The sequence below is a fragment of the Nyctereutes procyonoides genome, unplaced genomic scaffold (assembly GCF_905146905.1).
Source record: "Nyctereutes procyonoides isolate TBG_1078 unplaced genomic scaffold, NYPRO_anot_genome, whole genome shotgun sequence".
Taxonomy (NCBI): Eukaryota; Metazoa; Chordata; class Mammalia; order Carnivora; family Canidae; genus Nyctereutes; species Nyctereutes procyonoides.
Window position 1 is genome coordinate 17,250,173 of NW_026575037.1, and position 12,646 is coordinate 17,262,818.

Consider the following 12,646-nt stretch of genomic DNA (forward strand, 5'->3'; position numbering starts at 1 on the left):
TCTCCAAGAAAACTGAGCTGTCGTCCTCTGCTATTCACTCTCCCCTGCCATTCCTGACTTAACCACAAAAAGCTCAGCGATTGTCCTGGGCCTCTCAATCTACATTCTACTCTACAGTCTTTGCTGTCTCCCTTTTGCTTCCTCATAGGGTTTCCTGCTCTGACCCTTTCTTTCATATGGTTTCCCTTATACCCCTGAGCCCTTTTGTGATGTTTCTGGGCTTTATTACTGCATTGTTACTTGTTTATTCTTTTTTCAACTGCCTGGTCCCTCGGGGAGCAGCTAGAAATTCAAACCTTGGCTCTCGTGTTGTTGCTAGAGGTTTTACTGTATATTTGTAATAATTATTCAAGTATGTTCCCAAGCAAACAAAAAAACCCCAAACAGTTCCATTTCCCCCATCATTTTTGCTTGAAGATTGAACATGAAGAGTGCTTTACTGTCAACTAAAGTCCAATGCAATCTGGTTTTCACACGGTTTTCTTCTTCTTTCCATGGTGTAGTCGTGAGTTTTGATAATGGAGATTCAGAGGTGTGTCTGTGTGTGGCAGTTCCTTGTGAGGGTCCATAGAAATCTGCATTTTGGACAGGTCATCTTCAGGCTAGCTCCCTGCCCTGGGCAGCTCCAGGTCCGAGGAGCTTGGCCTTGAGAGCAGGGTGGGGTCTTTAGAGGCCTTTGAGATTGCAGTTTGTAAAAAAAAATAAAAAAATAAATAAAAATAAAAAAAAGAGATTGCAGTTTGTGTTACACATTTGATTTTTCACTCAAATTGGCAGTCTCTCTCCAAAAGGAGCATTATTCTCTCATCTGTAAAGTATGCTGAGTTTAGTCAATTTGAATACTAAGCAAAATATCTATCAGAACTCTCAAGATCTAGGAAGAAAAAAAGCCAGGCCATTTTACTCAACTAGGGGCCACAACCTCCAGGGTTGTTGGTGAGTAATAACATGGTTTTCTTCCCCATTAACCCACTCCTGGCTGTGTTAACACCAGGAGGGCTACCAGCTGACAAAGGACACGTGAGTCAGAGCTACCAAGGTATTTTGACTACTCAGTGCTAGGGGGAAGGAAAGTCTACTCAACTGAAAGTTTTTGCTGTTAGGTAAATGGTTTTACTCTTTGTGGAGTGCAGGATTACAACTTTTCACAACCTGGAAAATGTAGCTCCCTGCCCCTCTCCTCCCTTTTTACATGTGAGAATAAAACACATTGTGAAATGGCTTATAAGAGAAATCAGAGTCTGCACAAAATAGGTTCTCATAAGTGACTATTGGGTTGAATTGAACCTAAGAGCCTGTTTGTTTCTTGGTTTGTTTTTGAGAGAGAGAGAGGGAGAGAGAGAGAGAGAGAGCGCGCAGACAAGCACCTGCCAGCCAGTGCAAGAGGTGGGGGGGGGGGGTTGGGCCAGGGGAGGCAAGGGGAGAGGAGGAGCAGAGGGACAGGGAGAGAGAATCCTAAGTATAGGTTCCACACCCAGCCCTCCGAACAGGAGCGGGGCTCCATCTCCTGACCCTGAGATTGTGAGATTGTGATGTGAGCTGAAATGCAGCATGGGATGGCTTACCTGACTGAGCCACCCAGGTGCCCCCGAGCCTGTTTCTATATAGATCTAGACATCTTCCAATTCAGTCTGCTTCGTTATTGACGAGATTACTATCCTGTTTCCTGAGCAGCAGCTGCCTTCTACATCTCCTTATTGGTTCTTCTTTGGGCATTAAATTCTCACATTTGGAGAAATCTGTTGCTTAAATAAAGGGACACAGCAGCTCCTGATAAGCAGCAAAATAGCCTTCCAACAGCCTCTCAGCCATTTCCCTGGAATATCTTGACCCATAAGTGGCACCCCATTTCTAGATTGGAGGGGCTGGTTGGAAGGAAGTTTGAAGCTGTGTTTACGCAATATGATCAATCAGTTAAATGTCAATTGTCCAGTCCACACCAAAGGAGGTGTGGACAGTTGAACTATTACGAACCCCCAAGTCCCAACTCCCCACTCCTTAGCACTGTCACCATCCAGACTTCATTTCAAATTCAGCACACTAAAAATGGGCTAGTTTCCCCTTAAAGTCAGCTCCTCCCTCCACCACCACCCCACCTCACCAACTTCCTCACCTGTATAAAGCAGTATTTTCTTTAGCAGGTTAAAACATTTGAACTCTTTTTGTTAAATTCTCCTCCTTCGTTTTCACCCTCCCAATTCACCATCAACTCCTATCAATTCCTCCTTTTATACTGTCTGGAAAACTTTCCTCCCTTCTTTTCTGTTGCTGGAGAACAGAAATAGAAGATGAGGGATCCAGCTCTGTAGCTTGGATGGAGAAATGAGAAACATACCACATACAAATGGGGAAAAAGAAAACAGAAATAGAAATATTTTTTAAAATGCAAAATAACATGGCTCCAAACTAGCCTTATATATAGATCCTGAGGCACAGGCTAGCACTGCCTTTGTCTTGTCGCAATCCAGAGCAGTGGGGGTTCTTCCTTCTGCTGGGGGGCGGGGGTTGTGGAAGGCCTTTAGGGGTCCAGCTTAGGGTGACTCTGATTGCAGCCACCCCTCCACTTTAGGAACAGGAAATCTTCACTTCCCAGGTGAACTCATCACTCAGAGCACAGCGCATAGGGATGCACTCTAAACTAGAGCTGGCACAATTTATTGAGTATTTCAGTGTAACTCCAACATTTCATATGTTGATGGTTTACCTCCACCTGGACAGAAGCGCCTGCTTTTGTATTCTTGACTGCCCCTCCCTTCCCCATAGCAACCAACACAGGGTCCAGCTCTCTGTAGTCTATAAATAAAACGATTGTTCAATCACAGAGCCTTCGAATTTTAGAGTCAGAAAGGATCTTAAAGAGTTCCTCTTGCCCAATCCTTTACTATAAGCGAGATTAGGTGACGCTCCTCCAAGTCCCACAGCTGGCACCGGAGCCCGGGTTGCTCCCGCTTGACGTCGGTGCCCTACACTGTCCTTAGATAGTATCTGGCTTTACACAAGGTCTCCTAGGGATGCTGGTGATAGGGGTGGTCTGCTCGGTTGAAACGTTTTCAAAGACACAGGACCTGCCGTTTGCAGGACCGCTCGGAAGGTCGAGGTGCTCAGCGCAGGGTGCACGCTCGGAAGGTCGAGGTGCTCAGCGCATCCGCGTCACCCCGGGTCTCCGGGCAGGAAGGGCGCGTGGGCCCCCGGGGACACCCCCACCCCCACCCCCACCCCGGGCTGCGGTCGGTCACACAGCGCCGCAGAGTCTCTGGTCTCTTCTACGGAAGGCGGCGGGTGGAGGCCGCGCGAGGGCGGCTCTCGGGCCCGGCGGGGGGGGGGGGGCTCGGCGGAGGGGAATTCGGGAGCCAGCGCTTTAGGGAGGGGGACCAAGGTCCGCCTGGAAGGGGGGGGCCCTTCATAGACAAAGCAGCGGTCTCTCCTCCCAGGTGAGGCAGCAGACCCCCCCCATCACCTTTGCCTGTAACGGTTTTGTAAGTTTTTGTTTTGTTTTAATTCTTAAAAATCGGCTGAGGTCTCGGGAGGGGCTCACTGCTGAACTTCATCCCCCACCCCGAGCGGGGAGTCCTTCTGTTGTCCTAGGGCTGTGCAATTACCCACAGGGAGCAATTTTAAGAATGTGCAGCCTCTGTGCCTCCTCCTGCCAGAGGGAGTCGGGTCTTGTGGTCTCCCATCAGTGGGATCTTGTGACTCTTTTTATGACCTGCTGACTTTTAGGTTAAGGGTCAGCCGAAATACCAAGATGGCTTGACTTCGGTCAACTCGCCTCCCGAGCCGTCCCTTCACCCACCACGTGGATTCGGCGCGCAGGATCAAAGTCTGCCGGCCGCCCGGCCCCCGTGGGCGCGCGGGGCGCCGCGAGGACCCGCAGGACGCCGGCAGCCGCCCCGCCGCGCCCCGGGGGACCGCGCCTGCCCCGCCCCCTCCTGCTGCACGCGGCCCGCGCCCCCGACCCTCCCCCACGACGCCCGCCGCTGCACCCGGCCGCGGCCCCCGGCCCACGCCCGGCTCCCGGAGAGGAAGGCCCCGCCCCCGTCTGTTGGCGCCTCGGCCCCGCCCCGTCCCGCCCCCCCGAGCCCCCACCCAATGGCGAGCGCGGGAGGGCGGGGAGCGGAGGCTGTCGTGAGGGGGTCCCGGCCAATGGGGAGGCGTGCCGGGCCTGGTGGGCGGGGCGCCGGGGCCTTGTCACGCTCGGGTCCGTGTGAAAACGGGGGTTCCGAGTGCAAAGCAAAGTTTTTTTGTAAACCGTCTGCAAAGGCGGGGGGGCGAAGAAGGCGCCGGAGACCGCGCCGAGTGCAGCTGCCGGGGCCGCCGCCTTTTGAGCTCTCCGGGCGTCAGCTCCGCGGTCCGGGTCCCAGCGGAGGAGACCAGCGGCGGGAAGACCTGCGCCGAGAGCCCTGCAGATGCTCGCAGCCTTGGCAGCGCGGAGCTGCCCGTCGCCCGCCCCCGCCGCCCGCCCGCCGCCGCTCCTGCTCCGGCTCTTCGCCCCGCGGCTCCCGGAGCAGCCCCGGCTCCCCGCCGCCGCCGCCGCCGCCGCCGCCGCCGCCGCCGCCGCCGCCCCGCTGTGGGTGTGGGGGCTGCTGGGGCTGAGCCGGGCCTCGGCGCCGGCCCCGAGCGCGGCCGCCTGAGCAGCTGCGCGCCGCCGGCCCGCCGGCCCGCCCGCCCGCCGGGGACGCCCTCGGGCGCGGGGGCGCGGCGGCCTGACCCCGGGGCTCGCCCCCGCCCGGCCGCGCAGCCCGCCCCGCGGCGCCCCGCACCCGGCGCCCCCCGGCGCCCCCCGCGCCGCGCCCCCGCCCGCGCCCGCGCCCGCGCCGCCGGGGCAGCCGCCGGCCCGCAGCCATGGGGTGCTGGGGTCGGAACCGCGGCCGGCTGGTGTGCATGCTGCTGCTGACCTTCATGTTCATGGTGCTGGAGGTGGTGGTGAGCCAGGTGACCTCGTCCCTGGCGATGCTCTCCGACTCCTTCCACATGCTGTCGGACGTGCTGGCGCTGGTGGTGGCGCTGGTGGCCGAGCGCTTCGCCCGGCGGACCCACGCCACCCAGAAGAACACGTTCGGCTGGATCCGGGCCGAGGTGATGGGGGCCCTGGTGAACGCCATCTTCCTGACCGGCCTCTGCTTCGCCATCCTGCTGGAGGCCATCGAGCGCTTCATCGAGCCGCACGAGATGCAGCAGCCGCTGGTGGTCCTCGGGGTCGGCGTGGCCGGGCTGCTGGTCAACGTGATGGGGCTGTGCCTCTTCCACCATCACAGCGGCTTCGGCAACGACTCGGGCCACGGCCACTCGCACGGGGGGCACGGCCACGGCCTCCCCAAGGGGGCCCGCGGCAAGGGCGGCCGCGCCGGGGGCGGCGACAACAGCGAGACCCCGGGCGAGCAGAGGCCCGACGCGGAGGAGACCAACACGCTGGTGTCCAACAGCAGCAACTCCAACGGGCTCAAACTGGAGCGGCCAGGTGAGCGGAGAGGGAGGGAGGGTGACCGCAGGTGGCGTGGCCGGGCCGGGGGACGGCGGGACCCTCGGCGGGACCCTCGGCGGGACCCTCGGCCGGCCCGGGGCGGGATGGCCGCACGCCCCCTGCTGCCCGCGCCGCCGCCGCCAGACCCCTGCAGGGGACCCAGGGCGGCGGGGGGCGGGGGGGGGGACCGTCCACAGCCGCCCTCGGGAGCCGTCTTTCCGAGAGACTCTCCTGATCGGGGTTTTCACGGAATCAAAAGTGCTTCCTAATTCAATTTCCTGCCCCCGAGCCCCCCACCCCCACCCCTTGGGAAACGGAGAGAATCCCCGCTTCATCCTGAGTTGTTGGCCATCAGAAACCTTGCCCTGCCCGAGGAGTTCCTGTGCCCTTCAAACAAGTTTCTTCTGCTCAGAGCCCCCTAGCCATGGACTTCCCTCACCCCAAAAGCCCGGTGAAAGGTGTCTTTTCCGAACGGGCATCGTGTGTTTGTGTGTGTGTGTGTGTGTGTGTGTGTGTGTGTGTGTGTGTGTGTGTGTGTTTCACTTACTTGTCTCCAGTCTGAGCCTAATCCTGCAGATCCTAGTTCAGGACCCTGTTTGGTCATGTTTTAACCTTTCACTCCGGACTTTGGAAAATCCTACTACTATAAAATAAGCCTGACGGTGACTTCCCTTATTCCCTTTTTACTGGATGCTTCCCCCACCCCCCTCTAAATATGATTACTCTTGAAAGCAATTTGGAAAATGCTGAAAGAAAAGAGATGAGGAAAAGGAATCGACCAAAGCCCAGCTCCCCAAGCTCTGATGATGTTAATAATTCGGTGTATTTCCATCCAGCCTTTTTCCGCTTATATTTATTTGTTTAGTCGGATGATAAACAACTTCTTTTTTCGAGGTGCAGGATATCACGTTAATGAAATTGAACTTGTACATTGAAAGGTTTACTAAACAGTTGAATTTCCCCTTACTCCCTCCCCCTCTGCGAGGTCTTATTCCAAAGAAAATGAGGCTGCTCTGGTGTGTAGACAGTAATTCCTTTAAAAGATGGGTACGTTTGGTTTAAGAACTGGTAGGGTAGATAGTGATCATTGCAGCTTTTCCTGAAGTTTATGATTGTTGATGGGCTCATATTGCTGATTTGTCAGTTTCTAAACACTCCACCGAGAGACTCTTCAGGTTTCTGTTCATAATAAAAGTTAAGATTTAGCTACAACACCTTGATGACAAAGAGGGACCAGAGCTGTGTGTCAAATCAGGCATTTGTAGTAGACTTCTTCCTAGTTGCATTTAATTTGTGGGTGATAGCATTCGATTTTACGCTTTCTTTCACATACGCCGAAAAGTAGAGCAGAATGTACATGGGTCCCCACCCCCACAGAAAAGATGAACTTTTTTTGGAGGTGGGGGACGTAGGGGGCTGGTTTGGAGAACGGGGAAGCACTATCTCCTTAAGGACTTGGTTTTGCCCTGGCTTGTTCCCAGCATGTCAGTTTATATAATAAACTGTCCTGGGCACGTTTTAAAAAATTACATTCCATGAAAAATTTTCACCTCTTTCACTAAAATGGACTTGAATGAAGATGTTTGTATAAACACTGCTAATGTATTTGATACAGCGTTTTTCCTTTCTTCGTAGATCCAGAAAAGTCTAGAAATGATGCAGTGGAAGTACAAGTGAATGGGAATCTTATCAGAGAATCTGACCATGTGGAATTGGAAGATGACGATAAGGCTGCACAACTTAACATGCGTGGAGTTTTTCTGCATGTCTTTGGAGATGCTTTGGGTTCAGTGATTGTAGTAGTAAATGCCTTGGTCTTTTACTTTTCTTGGAAGGGTTGTCCTGAAGGGGGGTTTTGTGTGAATCCATGTATCCCTGACCCCTGCAAAGCATTTGTAGAAATAATTAATAGTACTCATGCAGCAGTTCATGAGGCTGGTCCTTGCTGGGTGCTATATTTAGATCCAACTCTTTGCATTGTAATGGTTTGTATACTTCTTTACACAACTTATCCATTACTTAAGGAATCTGCTCTAATTCTTCTGCAAACTGTTCCTAAACAAATTGATATCAAAAATTTGATAAAAGAACTTCGAGATGTTGAAGGAGTTGAGGAAGTTCATGAATTACATGTTTGGCAACTTGCTGGAAGCAGAATCATTGCCACTGCTCACATAAAATGTGAAGACCCGACATCATACATGCAGGTGGCCAAAATCATTAAAGACGTTTTTCATAATCACGGAATTCACGCTACTACCATTCAGCCTGAATTTGCTAGTGTAGGCTCTAAATCAAGTGTAGTCCCGTGTGAACTTGCCTGCAGAACTCAGTGTGCTTTGAAGCAGTGTTGTGGGACACGACCACAAGCCCCTTCTGGAAAGGATGCAGAAAAGGCCCCAACAGTTAGCATTTCTTGTCTAGAACTTAGCGACAATCTAGAGAAGAAGCCCCGGAGGACTAAAGTTGAAAGCATCCCTGCTGTTGTGATAGAGATTAAAAAAATGCCAAACAAACAACCTGAATCATCTTTGTGAGTCTTGAGAAAGATGTGATATTTGACTTTTGCTTTAAACTGCAAGAGGAAAAAAAAAAGACTCCATTGAAATTCTAAGTTTGCCAAGTAGTGTAATTGAAGTCCTTGTCTGGTCACACAGTTTAATTCTATTTTTGTAAGAACATAATGGGACTGCTTAACAGAGTTCTATATTACAACTTTGTGATTATTAGTGCAGAGTACAGCTATGCTGTAACAATTTTGGAAAGCCAGTTTTAACACTATGTTACATTTTTGTTTAAAGTAAGTATAAACCTTATATAACATAATGACATTTGATTTCCAGTTTTTTCCATGGTAAAAGAGATTAATTAGGGGGATAAATAAATTAAAATTGTTACTGGAATTTCTCTGCTTTTCTTTTCCCCCAGTGTTATACTTTGTTTTTTAGGATTATAATCACTAAACTTGAAAAATCATCAACAGGTTTGTTTCCTTTGACGTTTTAGGTAATATTTACTTGCCCTCTGAGATCATTACATAGCATAATGGCAACATGTTTTTAAGAATGACTCATGGATATTATTAGGAAAAAGTTTCCTTTTTTCTTCACATGGGTTATTTATAATACTGAAGATCAGTTACCATCCTGGATTCTATATTGCTGAATATTATTCTAATAAACAATTGAGATAATTAACAAGTTGAACTACAGTTTACATGTAATAGGGCATATGAAGAGTAATAAGAGCAGGGAAGAAGGTTTACCAAATTAAATATTTAGAATGTTATAAGTTGATATTCAGACCACATTTTAAAATTATTGGGGAGAGTTTTAACTCATGTTTTTTTTTACCAAAGTTAGTCTGAAATGTGGACATGTTCACCAGCATTACTTTCTCTGAAAGATTGGCATTAAGAACATTGAGCTGAAAGTTTACTTAAGAAATATATACAGTAAATACTTTTAAGGACATTAAAGCTAATCTAATAGGTTATATGTTAAACGCAAGCTTATTCGTGTAATCTTTCAAGTTGTAGGTGTTTAAAAACTTAGTCATTTCATGGTGACCAATCATGAATGGATTCAAAGAGCTTTTTTCGAGTACAACCAGCAGTTCTTGTGCTTTGCCCAGAGCCATTGACTTAGGAGAAAAAGGAAATCTAAAGGTTAATGCAGTTTGGATATTAAATTCTTAAAAAACAGAGTTAAGGCCAAATTAATCATTAAGATTCTGTAGGTCATCCTGTCTTGACGTTGCTCAGATCTTGCAATAGTGGCTTATTTTGTAAGATGCCACAGTATCTACACAGGAAATTGTTCTTGGCTATTTCATTGTTGCTATGGGTTTCAAATCCGTACGCAAATATTATTTAAGGATATTTAAGTTATATTTTTCTTGACAGAGAGGGGGTTATGCTTTGTGAAGAAACTAGATTTTTGTCCTCATAAGGATGAATATTAATATCAGTTATCATGTATAGCTCTATTTTTCTAGAAATAAGGTATCCTGACTACTTCAGTAACTTTTATAGCTGACTACTTTTGGGATGGCTATCTTTTGGGATTTGAAATAATTCATTGTTTAATGGGTCTTAAGATGAAAGCGTTGGCATTGGACAGTTAACTTTTTAAAGGGATCTTTTGTGGTAGATGGTGTGTTTTTTTTTTCTAGTCTAAGCCTATTGCTGGCAATGGGCCTATTTAAGAACAGTCGATTTTTCCAGTGAGAATGAGGTAATTTTAGGAACACAGTTTGTAAGTTCACATTTGCTATAATGGGCCAAAACCATAACCTGCCAATTTGCAATACATCTTGATCTTTTAATACTCTTATCTGATAATTGTATAATTCAATTCCTAAACTGGAAGTTACTTTGAATTTTGCAAAAAAACTTTTTTAAACGTGAAATTCGGGAATTTCATTATATGGGCAAACAAGAGAGAAGACTTCAGACTGTACTGTATCACGTACATTCCTGATTCAACACTTAAAACTGCAAACCATTTTATTAAGATCTTAAAACAGTTTATGTTATAAAAACATTTTGGTAATGGCACAATAGGATAACTGGTAAAATACATTCAGTAGGGTTTTCTTTACAAATGCTCTATTGGGTCTTAAAGGTTGCATAATGTATAAGACATCAGCTAAATGAGGATTTTTTTTTTTTAATGGTGTATAAGCATGGGACGAGGGCTTTTTTCTTCCTTTTTTTTTTTCCAAAAGTGCTTTGAAGGTAACAGCCTTTAGATTTCAGTTATTTCACTTTTCATAATTTTTAAATCGCTTATACATAACAAAGTGGTACCATAGAATTCTTTTTTCAAAGGACTTTGTCATAATAGCAAAATCTGTGGGCACTGACTCACCTTTTGAGTTTTAGCAGAGAATTATTTATTTCTTTACAATGCACTTTCTAACCCATTTTTAGCATTATCTTTTAAAAAAATGCTTTTGTATTTAAATATTGTGGGATTTAAGTGTCTTTTCCAAACTAGTTTAGTCCTTCCTGGAAGAAAATGAGGGAAATACCCTGAATTCTTAGGAGACTTAAACCCAATATTTAAATATGCTGTTTTATAGCAATGCATCAATTTTAGGAGGTGCATCTCTCCTGCTGGCTCTTTTATATTTGAGCAAGATCAGTGTATTTAGAATATGTGTTTAGAAACTTGTCTGTTGTCTCAGTTTAGTGAAAAGGAGGTGCTGCATGTGCCTGAATTAAAACCAACTCCAATTTTTCCAAGCCAAATGCCGCCTTAGTGATGAGAGATTTCCTTCTCCATTGTCACTTTTTCAGCGTCTATGATTGTTTAATAAGGATTGTTTGAAGGGCATCTGCATTGTAAAAATATAGACTAGAACCTTTAAAAAAAGTCGAAAAAGGGCAAAAACTGGTGTGTTTTAGCATTTTAGAAAACAATGTATAACTAAGGTGTGTAATTTGAATAGGAAAAATTTCCATCAAGAGCACCTTGGGAAATCTCAGTAGGTAGGAGACTATGTTAACATGTTTGTATCTTGTTAACATGTTCAGTTAATTTTGAATTTTGAAAGTTTTGAGGGACAGGGCCTATGGAACCTAATGTGAAGTATTTAGTAGGCTAACTGGTGTTAGGTTGAAGATTTTTTACTGTTTATAAGCAGATACCATTTGAATGATATAAATGTCATTTACCTGCTGTCTTAAGATGTTCACACATATACAAATACGGAGAATAATTCTACAATATAGAAATATTTATTTTAATAGAGTTTCAGTTAAGGCATAAAACAGTGTTAAAACTCTTGGAAAGGTGGAGGTTTTTTTGTTTTTTTAAATGGAGAATTGTCAAATACAGTGTTTGGCCATCTGAAATGGGAATTGTAATAGCACTATTTTGATGTAGCTCTACCGATATTATGTGGCGATGCTATTTTGTTTTACTAACAAGCTCTGGAATATTTAGCAGTCATTTTCACTGGCACAAGAGCCTTTTGTATGTCATTCAGTTTAAACTTTTAAACCAAAAATTTTGTGGTCCAGTGTCTTTGGCAAAAAGATGCTGAAGGGAATGTAACATACAATTATTATGTGGCTATATATAAAAAGACACAAATTGCCATGTTATGGTCCTGCCTTGAAACAGCACAATGAAGTGTATCAATGTATTCTGTGATTCTTTAATGAAACTTCCATGTTGTGTTGTTTTGTGTCGACCATAGCCTGTCCTTTTGGGCCAGATGTGGCACAGTTAAATGCAAATATCATCTCATTAAATGCAGATGCAGATAAAATGTCCTTTAGTGCTGCAACATTTTACCTAACTTTTTGTATGTTTTATGACTGTGCATTGTTTTCCAAAGCTGTTCCTACCTCACCATGAGGCTTTATGGATTGTTATGTATTATAAATGTTCTTTATGAGACAGACTACTGTGTTTCTTCTCATTTATTAAAAGTTAAGTAGAAAAATAAACTAATTTTAATATCTACTTCACTGTTTTGTGCATGTGCCCTCTCCTATACTAGGTTGGGTTATATAGACCTAAGGTGTTTAAAGAGGTATCACAGCTTAAGTGTTGCTAGATATCCAGAATGACCAGATTATAGGATAGTATTGTGGAACGAAAAACAGGCAAAAATTGCAGTAGAAACTGAAAGGGTAACAGCAAAGGCTCACTAACATGAAATATTCAATGTCTGACTTTTTTTGGTTATAAATATTATGTAATTACAGGTTAACCTGCTTCTTGTACTTGATATTTGTAAGCAGCGTTAATAACAAGGATTATTAAATATTTGACAGTCACATAACCATCTGGAACTTCTAACCCAAGAGTACATTAGTTGATTAGTTTCTTTATATGTGTTCAGAACTATGACTGACATAATCTCTCCTGAAGAATTTCCTTAAGGAACTTGTGCCTCTAGGAGATAAGCAGATAAAAATTGCATAAGAAAAAATCATTTGGCAATAAATGGCAATAGATAATAGAATTGGTAAATACAGTAATATTCCAAAGAAGGGATGAAGATCTTTGGAAAGGATTCATGTAGGTTAGTGTTGAAAGGAGGGATGGGGGCTGAGAGGCAAGGGGACATAGAATAGAGGATTCAGAATGAAGAGAGGTAGCGTGTTAAAAAGAAGATTGAAGTGCCATGCCAAACCAGTTTGAATTTGGTTTTATAGGAATGGAGGAA

The 12,646-nt window shown here is 46.0% G+C and overlaps 1 protein-coding gene across 1 annotated transcript; it reads left to right on the plus strand.

Moving 5' to 3' along the window:
* The first annotated feature begins 4,786 nt into the window (after nucleotides 1-4,786).
* On the plus strand, nucleotides 4,787-11,937 carry SLC30A1 (solute carrier family 30 member 1). Its single transcript, XM_055319432.1, has 2 exons — nucleotides 4,787-5,458; nucleotides 7,097-11,937. The coding sequence occupies exons 1-2, from the start codon at nucleotides 4,843-4,845 to the stop codon at nucleotides 7,996-7,998; spliced, it is 1,518 nt and encodes a 505-aa protein (XP_055175407.1). The 5' UTR covers nucleotides 4,787-4,842; the 3' UTR covers nucleotides 7,999-11,937.
* Nucleotides 11,938-12,646: the final 709 nt, after the last annotated feature.